Below are 14,429 nucleotides of genomic sequence, written 5' to 3'. Positions count from 1 at the left end.
AATAAATTTATTTACTTTTCATGATGATTAGCTTAAAAATTATATCAAAAATGATTTTAAATTAATTAATAATATAATTTTGTTTTACATTTATGATATTAAATATAATAATAAATATATGAAAGTAAAAAATTACCACTATTTTTATAAACGAAAATCATTAAAATTTAGAACATAACAACGTCAAATGGACGAAAAGTATCACATAAGAACTTAATTGAAGTTTTAAAAAATAGATAAACCTTATTAAATATTTTAAAATAATTGAGAAACCGTTTTACTAAATTTACAGCTCTTTACATTACCCTACGGTACAATTAGGTAGAAGTTCTTTACTAAATCGTTTTACTTATTTAATGTTAAAAAATATGTAAGGGCGGAGTTATCACTGCGCCAGTTACATTATCCTTCTAATATCTTCTGCTTCATCGAAGTTTGTAGTTAAAATCATAGTTTTTTCCGCAATTCTAATTAATAATTAGTTATTTGTCTAATATCAATGCCACTAAGAAACAAAATGTAGTGTTAACTGTTCAATTTTCTTTTTTTTCAACCAAATTTCATAAAACCATGAATTAGCCAGAGAAGCCAAAAGACCACAAACACATGTCAATGACAAACATGAAATCCCCACTTCTAAAACCACATTTAATGGTAAGACAAAGGGCACCATCAATCAAAGACAGACATGAATAAATTAGTTTGGATTAAAATTGATTTTGAAATAATATGATTTGTGTTAAATGTTTTTATTATAAAATTAAGTTAAAAATAAAATTCAGTATAAAAAAAAATTATCCAATGTAAAAGTTACTCAGAATTCTTTCATTCAAACTCAAAATTAATTCTCGATCTTCAACATAAAACCATCATGTGAAAATATATCTGAAATAAGTTCTGATAATTAATTCTCCACCGTAAAACCAAATACCTGCCAAATCCCCACTATAACCACAAAAATTGGCAAAACAGGGGGAAGTACCAACAAATCCAAGTCTAAAATTTCTCCCTAGAAGGAAGATAAAAATTAAGAGGAACTCAGCAAGGGATCTGAGAAGTGAACCACTCCATGACATGCAGTGGAGCCTTCACCAATGCTAACGCAAGCTCCACTATTACGGTCAGGCACAAGCAGCAGGGGCATATGCATGTCAGCAACAATCTGCAAATATAACCAAAGTTTTATTTTATTCCAATCAGATCCAAACCCAGATCACAGGTGCAGAAACCGGAGTGACCCAGAACATAAGATATGATAACTAGACAACTAGGAAGAGAGAGAGAGAATAGCTTTTTTTTTTTTACCCAACAATCCATACAATTAGACCAACGATTGAGAGGAGGAGGGAGAGAAAGGCAAAGGGAAGACCCAGCAGAAAACCCAATGACCTGCAATCTCCGTCTGAGTTGCACATTCCTTCACTTCCTCTGATACTGTTTTTGTTTTTCCTCGTCTCAGAAACAAGATTAAGAAAAGAATGGCACACTAAGACTGTACGCAGCTGACTATATTATTTCAACTTCCCTTGTCATTTTAGATGACGAAGGGGCATCTTCTCTGGCATAAACAAAGCCATACTAGACAACTAGATGACCCAGTCCACTCCCAATAAATATACTATAATATTTGCTGGAACATATTTCTTTTTCTAAAGTAGAAAATTCTCTCAAAATCACTAGAGATTGTCTATTTAAGTATTTTTCTTTTCATTTTCCCATCCATTATTCCCTTATTACTCTTCCTAGTTGCTACCTAAATGCCACCACCAGATCCCCTTTGTCACTATCACCATCCAATATTATTCGAAAGTGTTCACGAGATTTCTAAGCTGATTAGAACTATTTTGAAAGTGGACATGTTAGGTGGAATGCAGGGACTGTAAAAGGTAGAAAAATCAATTGAAGTTGTCATTTGACACAGTTAAACTAACTACGACTTGCATTTTCAGTTATAAACTACACGGAATGAGACTTCACGAAGGAATTACATATTATCTTCGTATGGTACTAAGATTTTGAATCTGCTAGCACAAAATCAAAAAAACATGTTGTCAATGGAACTCAATGCGCAGCAGCAGTTAGCAATGTACACATGCTACGGAAATCTAGCTACCTAACTATCATCAAATTCTAACAAATATTATACAAGAATTCGTGTCAAGAAATGCAACAAGGCCACCATTAGCATTGCAGTTCAAACAAATGGGAAGGAAAAATCCCATGCTGCATCAGTAGGATCACCTGCGGGCCTTCAGAATGCTTCCTCTATAATCTGACTGTTAAACTAAAATCCATAATCTTGGAAGCTTCAAAAAACCAAAATAGGCTGGCATCAAGACACCATCTACTCTAAAAATCTGAGATCTGCAACATGAAATAAAAACAATGGAAAAATTAGTTAATAGTAGTCAATTCCAAAGCTTCTATGATAAACGACTTAAACAATCATAAGAAAATATAAGCTTCAGACAAGAAATGCAATGTACAGGAGCACGTGAGAATTAAATAGCATACTATTAAACCTGTAGAATGCATCATAAAAGATAATGCTGAGAAATGCACAAGAGAAAACAGAAATGTTCCTAAAGATCTGCTATTTCTTTTGGGGCTCAGAAGACCAGGTGATATTACAAGTAACTTAATGTCCAAGAGCATTATGCTCCATGGTAATGCATTTTAACTCCCCTCCAAAAACAAGTATCAGAAAACCTAAGAGTCTAATTTAAATTGGATCAGGTCGAGAAATGTAAATTAGGTCTTCAAATAAAGCATATCATAATCAAGCATATAGACCGTACACCAAATTGGTAACAAATAGAAAACAAAAAATAACATTTTTCAAAAATCAACTATATAAACAAGTACAGCAAGGTTGTCAAATCAAGATTCATATCGTGAATTGCCATGCTAATTTTTGAACTGTGAATTATAATGTGTTTCAAATTGTAAGATTCGGACACAATGAAAAATAACATTAAATATATTATATAAATGACATAAAATGTTCAGTGTAATTATTTTAAACTAGAAATAGATAAAAACAACTTATCCATAAGCCTCAAAATGAAATTATTAGCTATATCCAAGTTCGTGGAGCCTTCTATTTTAGAACAATGAAATGAAATACCAAAGTGTTTATGGTTTAAATGAGTGAATGAAATAAAGTAGCGGAATAATCAAATAGGATAAGTTCACGTTCACAAGTGATCGTTCAATTTTTTATTTTTTTTCATTTTACAGTCTAAGCTTGTATGTCTTTTTAATTTCTTTCACAAGTAATTGGTGAAAGAAAAAAGAAAAATTCTAGTAACACACGCATTGAAATTGGTTTAAATTTATAGAAAATAAGAAAAATTGTAGGACTCGCATCATATTTAATTAGTCTCTCATGATTTGTAATTATTCTCTCATGATTTGTTGAATAGTGTGACTCTTATTGATGATATGAAATTGCACCAATTCATTCATTGTACCAGAAGATTCAAAGTTACTTGTTAATAATCTTATGATATGAATCAAAAGGTGATAAATCAAATTATATTGAATTGTAGGATTACTTTATAGCCCAATAGTAAGATTCCAATATGTCGTACAGTAGAACTACTTTATTGCTAAATTTCCTTTATGCCCCTAATTAATTGAGAAGTCTATTAATGATATGCACTCATTACCCCATGAAAGTAGGTGCATTTATTGGGCTATCAACAAAACAATGTATACTCATTGATTGAATTCGAAAAATAACCACCTCTTAAACATTTAAAGTCATGGATAGTCTTAAAATAAAATTAAAATTTGACAAATTACCAATCTAACCACTTCTATTGGTCTTAATGAATTAGAGGTAGTATATAGAAAGCAAGATGAATAACTCATTTTGCTTTAGTATTTGTTAATTTTAATTCAAAAATATATATACAAAAACAAATATATTTTCCTATTAGAGAAGATCCCATGTCACAAGGCCAACAACATAACCAGCAAATTTCACATCAATTTTGTTTAAACAAAAAAGTTCCCAAAAGAAAAGAGACTATGGAAGAAAATGTCAGTCATCACATCCAAAAGAAACAAATAAACAGCACAAAAGCTACAAAAGTAAAGGCATGAGGAAAAAATTGAAACTAGCAGAAACAAAATATAGTGAAGGAACCAGATCATGAAAAATGCTAATAAAGTGGGAACAAATTGGTTGAAAAATTGAACAAAATTACTTACAAAGCTAGGTATATAATCAAACTGTTAGAAGGGGAAAAAAAAGTCCCTAAGCATTCCTAAAAGGCAAGGCACAGTCAACCTAAATATTTTCCCCTCAACCCACTAGGATATTTTAGAAAAACCATGAAAATAGATTACTAGATCAAAATTACAGTAGTAATTAATATACAATATCATTGACCTAACAAATTTAAAAACTCCATAGAAGGAAAATACCATCGACAACCAAAAGAAGATGACATGAGATACTGATATGAAAGAAAAGTCTATTGGCATATAATAAAATCATTAAATCAGTACAAACTACACACAGAAATAAACAGCTATCTTACTGCCAGGCTAATATAAACCATGGTCACTGAAGTTTATGACTTTTTTTTTCTCGATGCTTTGAAGTTTATGACTTTGTGCAACTGTGTACATTTCTTTTATGAGACCTTAGAAGGACTATGTTTCCAAAGGGGCAATAACACCCCACTAATTGACAACAATGAAGCAGCAAGATAGGATGAAAGAGCAAGAGTCATTGAGAAAAAAGTAGCCTCATATCTTATACTGACAAAATCTAACTGATTATGAACACCAAAAGAAACACCAACCACTTTTAATACAATTTAGACAGATATTCAATTTCATAAATAACTGGATCATATGCAACGCATACACACTGCACTCCACCACACACTGCACTCCACCACACACTTTATAACAAACAAGTAATGATCATTAATCATTCATAAGCAACAAATTCATTACTCGGGTTTTTTTTAAGTTTTTTTAAAAAAAAAAGAAAAAAAGAAAAAATCAGCTTGAAAGCTACAAACATTCCTCTTCAGAATGGAAAGGGAGAAGTGCTGATAAATATCACACAGGAGCAAAGGCATACTAAACAACAAGCCGTCAGCACAATGCAAAATAAAACATCAGACTTTTCAGAAAAAAATATATAAATAAAAAATCAGAGCTGTAACTCTACCTGACGGAGCACATTCAGGTCCCTTGCGACCCTGCCTCAGATCCAGATGCTGAGGAACTGTCACTATCAGAATCTGCAACACCACATACCAATGAGAAAGACAGAATATTTGACTTCAGCAAAAGCATGTATATGAACAAATAACACAAGAAATAGATTCTAAATCATTAATCAAAGTACCACTTGAAGAAGATCCAGAATCACTGCTGGAGCTGCTTGAACTGCTTGACCTACTCCCATTATCTGCTTGATTTCCCCTTTGCGCAGGCAAGGGTTGGGGAAGATTCCTTTCATCTGTACACATACAGGCAGATACAATATTTCATATAAAGAAATAATTGAGATAAACAATCCAAAAACACCAACCCTGATTCTTAGAAGTTCACCTGTTAGTGTTTCTTTTGGAATCTCTGCCATAGCTGGTGCCTGACTCTGCAAAAGATAAAGATAAAAAAGTATTTAGCAATAATTGCAGCCCCAACGTAAGCATGGCAATCAGAAGTAAAAATTCTATTCTTTACCTTCTGGATGGCATTCTGCTGCAAAGCTTCTGCTCTAGCTTGAGCAAGTTCAGCCTTCCTTTTGTTTTTGCTCAAACTTTTCTTATAGTTGGTAACAAATCTATCAAGCTCCCAGAGAGTCTCAGCATCCACACTATCAATGTCCACTTCAATTTCATCGTCATGTTGATTAAGTGCTGAATTTCTCTTCTTAATGATTTGTACAATAGCATCAAGCTTCTCTGAAGGCAAGCTCTGAAGGTTAGTGCTTAGTTTTTGCTTTTCCTCAAATGTCATGTCTCTTTTATGAGGATCTTTTGCCTTTGGCTTTTTTGGAGCTGGGGTTCTACTTGATGGAGTAATGCTCATGAGTCTTGGAGTCTGTGTCATTGATTCTGATCTATTCAAAATCCTTCTCATATCAAGAGGTGGTGGTGTAAATGCAGAAACCCTTCTAGACAAAGGTGATAGTGCAGGGGCAACAGCCCCATAATCAAAGCCATATCTCATCTCCCGATTGTAATCCGACTCAATTATAGCCCATCTGTCCTCAAATATCTTTGATAACTGCTCGGCCATTATATGAACATCTTGTCCCGGAGGATTATATGTCATGGCATTACGAAAAGTGAGTCTCACATCCTCTGCAAATTCCTTTGGTGATTTGTACCAATTCTTGTTCAGCCTAGACTTCACAGTTCCCAAGTCCATTGGATGAGTGATAATAGTAAAATAATCATGCAAACCAAGAGCCTCAACATCAACAGGAGCATTAAACACCCAACCATGCTTGTGTTTCATCAATTTTTCAAGCAGTGAACTACAGCTTTTGAAAAACTTAGATCCCATCCCAAAACCATGTCCCATTTCTCCCCCACCTTGCTTCTTCCAATTCAATTTCGACTTCTTGTTACTCTCTGCGGGTGGAAATTTGTCTTTCGCAAGCAAGAACTCTGAGTTACGATAAAATTGGTTTGCTTTAGGTGTTCTCTTCTCCTTCTCAACAGTTTCACAGATCCCTTGACTATTCTCCAACATTGACAAACTTAACTGATGCAAAGGCCTGGTACTGGCAGGTTCCCGTGGAACACCAGCAGATGCCACCTCTGAGTGAGCACGCTTGGCTCCACCAACATTATTAATCCCACTGTCGATTAGCACATTTGAGTTGCCATATCCACCAACTGGCCTCTGCTTCACTTCAATCCTATTAACCAAACATCTCACAATACCAAGTTCCCTTTCAAGCTTCCACCGAAGCTCCCGCATCTGCTGCTTTGATTTTGAGGCCAAGTTTATCTTGATTCGGTCCCTCCACTGCGGCTCCACAACCCCATTTCCCAAAGTAAGGTCTCGGGAGCTAGGAACTGCCTCCTGCTGATGGATGGGGCTAGAAGGCCCATCATCCTGCAGCTGAACATTGAGGTTAGAAGGTTCATCTGGCTGCCGGCTGCACGAGTCATCAGAAACCAGCACTACCAGTGGCTGAACTGTATTCCCATCCAAACTTGAATTCACCCGTGGCCGAGGCAAATTGCCATCCTCCAATCTCGAATTCACTTCTGGCTGAGGGGACTTTCTACCCCCCAATTTTGAACTCACTTGCGGCTGAGCTGTATTCGCGTCCTCTGATCTTGAACTCACTTGCGGCTGAGCCATATTCTCATCTTCCAATTTTGAATTTCCTTGCAGCTGAGCCGTATTCTGATCCCCCAATCGTGGCTGAGCCGTATTCTGATCCTCAGATTGAGGTTGAGCCATATTCTGATCCTCAGATTGAGGATGAACCATATTCTGATCCTCTGATTGAGGTTGAACCATATTCTGATCCTCTGACTGAGATTGAACCATATTCTGATCCTCCAATTGTAGTTGAGCCGTATCCCCATCCTCCAATCTTGAATTCACTTGCGTCTGTGCCAAATTCTGATCCTCCCCTTGCGGCTGAGCCCTATTCTCATTCTCCAATCTTGATCCCTCTTGCGTCTGTGCCATATTCTGATCCTCCCCTCGCGGCTGAGCCTTATTCCCATCCTCTAATCCTGAACCCACTTCAGTCTGAACCATATTCTGATCCTCCAGTTGTGGCTGCCCCAAATTCCCATCCTCTAATCCCGAAACCACTTGAGGCTGAGCCAAATTTCCATCCTCCGGCAGTACAACAGGCTGTGCCAGAGCCTGTGTCGAAACATTATCACCTTTGCTCTTGGCCTCAGCGGCCTCACCAGTGTTGCTCTTCTGAACGGTGCTATTACTGACACTGTTGTCATTGGTAACGGTGGAAGTGGCGGTGCCGTTATTTTCAGTGGTGGAAGCAACGGCGTTAGGGTCTTTCTTTACTTTCCTCCTCGTGTAAACCTTTCTCTCCCCGAATCTCTGTTTCTCTCTGGCTTCGTCATCTCCTCCAACCATAGGCTCCGAAGCCATACATCCAAAACCCTAATCCTAACACCAATCCCAAATCCCCCAAATCCTAGGGTTTTACACACCAATAAATCAAAGAATCACACATAAAAGCCCAAAAAACAACAAAAACCAAATAAATGATGAGAAAAATCAAAACCCTAGAAATTCCTAGGGCTTCTTCCACCTCCAAAATCCCTCCGCCTCACTCAGAACCTTCTCCGAAACGAAGAACCAGACCAACCGTAAAAAACGAATCGCAAAGAAAAAATTTAGGGTTTCGAAAGCTCGATTACCTTTGTGTTTCCGATCAGATCTCACACACACACGCACACCACACGCTCTCGCTCTGTGGGTTTTTTCTGTTTCTCTCTCTAGAACACTTCGGTGTTTCTCTCTCTTTCGCTGGTCGTTTTATCGAATCGTCACAGGTGTACGGCAACGGTGCATTCGTGGGGAAGCGGGGACCAGGCTAAAGCGTTTGGGGGTTAAACAACAAAGAGCCGTGCCCGGGAAGCATTATATCACCGAAATAAATTCGGGACGTGGACTCACTCGCTTCTATACATCGTGTTTATGACGCACCAATGGCGAGGGACGTGGCATGGCGCGTGTGCCACACGCTAGGTTGGGAGGGTGAGAGGCTTTGGTGGCGGGGAGTTTCGTTTGCGAGAATTTCTAAAGTTATCTTAGGCGGGGGAGTGGCGCGTGCTTCGTACTCTCCGGTTTAGGGGCTTTCGGTCTAGCTGGTGCTCGGAAGGTTCACACACTCGCCCTCGTAGCGGGTGGAGAGTGTTAATTTTTTAATTTTGTTGTGTTTGGGTTGGGTGGGTACTGGGAAGGCCTTATGTGGGCTTTGTGATGTTATGGGTCAAAAGCCTGGAAGATTCTCACTAATGAAAGCCCGTGACAATGAAAATCTAGTTTTTACTTTTCACAATATAAAAATATAAATAGTTGACCAAAAAATTTGTCAATATAAAATAAAATAATTTTTAGATTGTCCGGTTAAAAGAATTACAAAAATTCCTAGTTAATTGTGTAGATAATATAAAGAAAAAATATGTATAATATAACATAAATATCCTTAATTAAAAAAATGTGTAAAAATAAAGAACATTAAGAGTAACATTATAATTAAACTTATTTTTTAACTCAGAAAATTTAAATTCTCACCTTTGTTTTGTGAGAATATTTTTATGGAAAACTTTGCCAAAAAAATTCTAAGGAACATTATTTCCTAAAAATGTTATTTAAAAAAAACCAAATCAAACATGAAAATTTAATATTTTCAACTTAAATATTCTAAAACTTTCCTGTTAGCAAACGCTCATAAGTGCTTTAAATTCCCAAAAGCAACTTTCTCTTATTTTGGTTTAAAATGGGAATATTGATATGCTTCACTTGCTTCTTCTTTTTTTTTTTAGTTTATTCCTTCTTAACAAATTATCAATGCAAGGATTAATTTTTAGATTTCTTTCCTTTCGCCTCCTTCTATTTTTTGATTTTTTTTATTGTTCCAAATGAATGCTAAAAGTGAATATGAGTAATTAGAGGTGGAATAATCTTTATTAAGAAATAAAATATGTATTACATTTATATATTAATCTTTCATTATTAACAAATATTTTCTACTTTTAATTATTTAAAATCAATCTTAAAACTGTATGAAGAAATATGTCTTTGAGGTTAAGAGACGTTTGATAGGTAAATAAATTTAGTTTTTTGAACATCTTAAATTGAGATTTTTTTTTTCATGTTTGGTATATAATTTTAAAAAGAAAACAACATTTTCAAAAAGGATGTTTCTTGGGGGAAAAAATTATCTAAGTTTTCCAAAAAAATTATTTCCTTAAAGAGGTGAGAATCTAATTTTTTTCAAGTTAATTTTTTTATTATGATAAAAATATCACATTATTCTTATTAGTTTATTTAATGTGATAATAATTTAAACATTAACTAAAAATACAACATTACTCTTAGGGGGCATTTGATAAGGGAGATTGAGTTGGATTAGGACATCCCAGATTATAACTCAAGCTAAATTTCATATTACATTATTTACTTTTTAAAAAACTAAATCTACCAAAATAAAGTCTAGATCAAGTTGAATTAGTGAGTTGAAATAGATCATGAACACCTCTCATTATTAAAGAAAAGGAATTATTGGCAGTTTATTGGTCCTTAAATGAATATTATGTCTCATGCATTTTTGTTCCAATTATAATTCACTTGTTTTGTTATCTAATTTCAAGAAGTACAAAACCTACAACATCGTAAAAAATAAAGAATAATTATAAATAGGTGTAATATTTTTTGCTACTTTTTATTTGAATCCAATGTAATTAGGGCTTTGTTTTCTTCAATGACACTCAGATATTCTTACAAGTTTTGGACATTTGAATCATTTATGGGACTAATTTTCAATTTATAATTTATTACACTCAAAGTTCTCCATTCTTCCTTATGATGTACTATGTATGAATCAAACTTAGGTCCTCCCCACAACCAACTAAACTATAACCATTGGGTACAAGATTTTCCACTACTAATTCTACTATATCTTTCTATATAGTTCAATATTTTATTACTAAATAAAAACATTTATAATTGGGTTATAAATATACACTCATTTTTTTCTCATTTTCTTCTTATCTCCCTCTTTTTTCTATCATTTCATTATCACATTTATCATTTTATCTCTACATCTTGTCCTCTTTTATAATTCTCTCTTCCTTATACCCCTTATTACCCCAAAATTAGGTGTAGGTTAATTATTCTATTTTACAATGATCTCATTACTGCATTTCTACTTTTGTAGCAACAACCAATACTCACCATTAGTTGAATAGTCTTTTTAAACAATAAAGACTTTAAACACATTTTCAATAACTATTTTCTTGAATAACAATAACCACAATAATCTTTTGAACTATTTTTTTTATCTTATCTACATGTGTCTACTTTGCATATGAACTTTACAAATGGTTGATTAGGTAAAAGAATCATCTATGAAATGTCAAATTTATCTTATATCACATGTGTCATCATCACCTAATCTAAAAAATATCTCATATTAGTTAACTAAAAATTTTGCAGTTTACACAAAACATGCATGAGTATTCAACAAATAATGACACACATGTTTCAATTGCTTGCGAGACCAACACTTATCCATCACCATTATCCTCACAATTAATATGATTACTAAATTTGTTCACTTGTGCTAGCACTAAGAGATAGCTAAGAAGGTAAGAAAAGAAACTAATGCATTGCAAACTCAAATAAATTGGTCTAATGGGACAAGTTGAAGGATGACACAATATGGAAAAGTTTAAATGTATGAGTCAACTTACCTTTAACTCAAACAATAAAATGTTAAAATCGAGTTCTATAACATAGACAAAACATGTCATTTAGGGGTATGCAAGTATATAACCACACTTTTGTATTATATTTTAGGAAGTTTATTACTTTTGTTCTTTTTTTTATTATTGAATTGTGGATAACATGCAAATGATTAAGTATGGTAGCAACTGTGAGTTTAATAATTTTAATATAAGTTTTATTTTGATATTTGTAATAGTATTGTGATAAAATATTATGGCCTTTATTTTAGATTTATCTAGTATATATTATTCATTATTTGAATTCATAATATAATAAACTAAAATCATTAACCTAATTGAACTACCTATATAGTGTGGAGAGCCCTTAAGGTTAGAAAAAGATAGGAAATTTTTTTGTGATTTGAACATGGTATTATTTAAAACTTTGAGAAAGAGAAACTTCCTGTGTTAGAAGAATAGCTAGTGGGTTTATTTTTTTTTATGTTTTTCTCATGTGAACGATTAATAAAAACAATTGAATATAAGTAGCTCAAACATCTCTAGTACTTGGTACACAATTTATGCTATTTTAAATAGGACATAATGGAACCAACGAAAGGCCATAACCTTTACACCACTCATAATCTCGGATACTTGATTGAAGATCATATAGAGTAGGATATATCTATATAAGAGAAAATATGGTAGAAGAAATTCCAAGTACACATCATTTCATTATACAAGTTTGGGAGATATAAGTTTTTCAAAAAGAAAGGATGTGAATACTCACTATAACAAGTCACAAATATTTGCATCAAGGTAGGGAATAAGTCTATGACATCCAGGCTCCCACTGATAGACTATATATAGCATAACAAAATACAAAGCAAAACATATACACAATACACAACCCTTAGTAGATGTGTCTAGCACCCATTTGCACTACCAGTATGGCCCTCCTATGATCCTTCTTGCTCTTTCCCTTCTTAGAACCAAGCAAGACAAAAAAAAAACATTAACAAGGAGGAGTGGGGCTTTATAGTAAAGTACAATAAAGGTAGGAGAGTAAACATACACATAATACCTAAGGTCTTTAACACAAATGCCTATTGAGTTGTACACCCATACTTTATGATTAACAAAATAAATTTAATACTTAATAGGTAAGTATTCTAAATGTCAATATTTGCCAGAATAAATATATCTCAATCACAAGTATTTATACTTACACTAGTCATCATACAATCTGAAATCATACAATTTGAAATCATTACAATCCACATATATCAAACAATCACCTAACCCATAAAGTTAGTCATCCTATATGAATGTGATGCATGTCCTTATGTTATTCATTACTCTCTTCCATTTATGATGTCATGCATGAGGTACCCAAATAGTATTCATATGGTGCCTTTGACACTAAGCCATGGAATAACCCAAAACTTAGAATGACACTTAGCCTGGGATAACATTAACTTTGGGTGGCACTAAGCCTAGAGTGACACTAAGCATGAGATGTCATGATGCATGGTTTATTTCAATATCTTCCTCTTGATTTTAGAGATTAGATGAATGCAATAAATTTTCATGAAAAATACTTACCCCTCATTTGTAAACCTGTTGTTGCTCATTCTACAAGCATTTTGTCACCCATAAAATCAAATCATAAGCCTTCAATAGAAAAAAGTTGTTTAAAACTAGTCAAAACATCAAGTATGATTTTTAAAGTAAAGAAATTAGGAGTGAAATCATATTAAGTAATATGATAGTAAGGTTACATAAATCTAGATACAATGTAATTAGATAGTAATGAAGGAAAGTAATATAAGTTTACTAAAACTAAAACATGTACATAAAAAAACATACATTAGCTGGAAAACAAATATGACTAAAAAAGGTAGTTTGGGTGAGAAAATCCCAAAAATAGAAAACTCAATGTTTGGGGCTAGAATTATACAAACAACATCTCAAAAGTTCAATAAAGCATTGAAATTTTTCTCATAATTTTGCAACTATCACAACTACCTCAAAATAAGTCTCATTCAACAACCAAAGAAAAAAAATTGCAAAATTATATTTCATCTCATACTCATCTTATGAAATTCATAATTAATTCTCTAAGAATGCAAATCTACTTATTCTAAATAATGCAATTTATTATCTTTATCTCAGAGTTACATAAAAATCACTAAGAATTGTATAAAATTCAAAGTGACATGGGACCAAAAGCATTGCTAAGAGGACAAAAAGATCTACAACACTACCAAAGGGAATTAAAAACAAATATCTATAGCAAATACTGTAAAATCTTAAGGGGTTTCCTAGATTATCAATTATAGGAAACAATAGGATCTTGAAACCTATGATTCTCACAAACAATCAATAAGCAATAGATAATGATGCGTACCTTTCTCCATAGGAAGACTTGTACCTTTCTCCATAGGAACTTCTCTCCCGTGCACTTTGATTTCCTTGAAAGAGGAGAGAAATAAGATTTCACTTCCTTTGACCTTTCTTTCTGCCTCTCTCCATTCGTGATGGCTATGAGTGAGAGAAAACACTTTTCTGTCATGAAGGAGACCTTATTTCACGTTAGTGGGTATTAAGCCCATTTTATAACCACTACTCCCATCAAGTTGTAGTTAGCTCTAGAAACTTCTCCTATTAAGCCCAATTACAATTTAACCCTTAATCATTAATTATTTACTTATTAGTCCCTACATAAGTCACATGTCTTTCACATGAGACATTAATTCTAACATTCTCCCACTTGGCTCATGTGACATTAATAAACATTATGGACTAAATAAATAAATAGATTAACTAACATAATGCGCATTAAAAATTGACTAAATTGTTCTATACATTGGGTACATCATAATTTTATGATTAAGAATAAGAAACAATTCGAGTCATGGCGGTTGTACATCATCTAATCGACATAGTCCCTTCCATGTACTACAAATTAGTCGTCTTCTTAATATGACCATTAGTTAGGAG

The 14,429-nt window shown here is 33.6% G+C and overlaps 2 protein-coding genes across 3 annotated transcripts; both read right to left on the bottom strand.

Annotated features, from left to right (window-relative positions):
- Positions 1–882: 882 nt before the first annotated feature.
- On the bottom strand, positions 883–1,768 carry LOC100786156 (signaling peptide TAXIMIN 1). The gene is made up of 2 exons (XM_003539912.4): positions 1,306–1,768; positions 883–1,162 (listed from the first exon to the last, which is right to left on the bottom strand). Exons 1-2 carry the CDS (start codon positions 1,413–1,415, stop codon positions 1,039–1,041), a joined length of 234 nt encoding a protein of 77 aa, XP_003539960.1. The 5' UTR covers positions 1,416–1,768; the 3' UTR covers positions 883–1,038.
- Positions 1,028–8,596, bottom strand: LOC100817007 (transcription factor GTE4). Of its 2 annotated transcripts, XR_005887608.1 has the most exons (6): positions 5,716–8,596; positions 5,581–5,626; positions 5,375–5,488; positions 5,195–5,267; positions 2,242–2,364; positions 1,028–1,162 (listed from the first exon to the last, which is right to left on the bottom strand). XR_005887608.1 is itself a non-coding variant. In XM_003540914.4 (5 exons), the coding sequence occupies exons 1-4, from the start codon at positions 8,119–8,121 to the stop codon at positions 5,209–5,211; spliced, it is 2,625 nt and encodes an 874-aa protein (XP_003540962.1). In that variant the 5' UTR covers positions 8,122–8,596; the 3' UTR covers positions 1,922–2,364; positions 5,195–5,208. The 2 variants fall into 2 exon arrangements, 1 of the variants encoding a protein (XP_003540962.1); XM_003540914.4 differs by lacking the exon at positions 1,028–1,162 and having other exon boundaries at positions 1,922–2,364.
- Between the last annotated feature and the right edge of the window lie 5,833 nt (positions 8,597–14,429).

Source organism: Glycine max, chromosome 12 (assembly GCF_000004515.6).
Source record: "Glycine max cultivar Williams 82 chromosome 12, Glycine_max_v4.0, whole genome shotgun sequence".
Taxonomy (NCBI): Eukaryota; Viridiplantae; Streptophyta; class Magnoliopsida; order Fabales; family Fabaceae; genus Glycine; species Glycine max.
This window is presented reverse-complemented; position numbering and strand designations above follow the sequence as displayed.

Excerpts from the sequence above, each read along its gene's own strand:
- LOC100786156 (XM_003539912.4), bottom strand. The coding sequence starts at position 1,415 with ATGTGCAACTCAGACGGAGATTGCAGGTCATTGGGTTTTCTGCTGGGT. Across the intron at positions 1,163-1,305 it reads CTAATTGTATGGATTGTTGG|ATTGTTGCTGACATGCATAT; the intron begins GTAAAAAAAAAA and ends TTATATTTGCAG.
- LOC100817007 (XM_003540914.4), bottom strand. The coding sequence starts at position 8,121 with ATGGCTTCGGAGCCTATGGTTGGAGGAGATGACGAAGCCAGAGAGAAA. Across the intron at positions 5,627-5,715 it reads AGCAGAATGCCATCCAGAAG|AGTCAGGCACCAGCTATGGC; the intron begins GTAAAGAATAGA and ends TATCTTTTGCAG. Across the intron at positions 5,268-5,374 it reads TTCTGGATCTTCTTCAAGTG|ATTCTGATAGTGACAGTTCC; the intron begins GTACTTTGATTA and ends GTGGTGTTGCAG.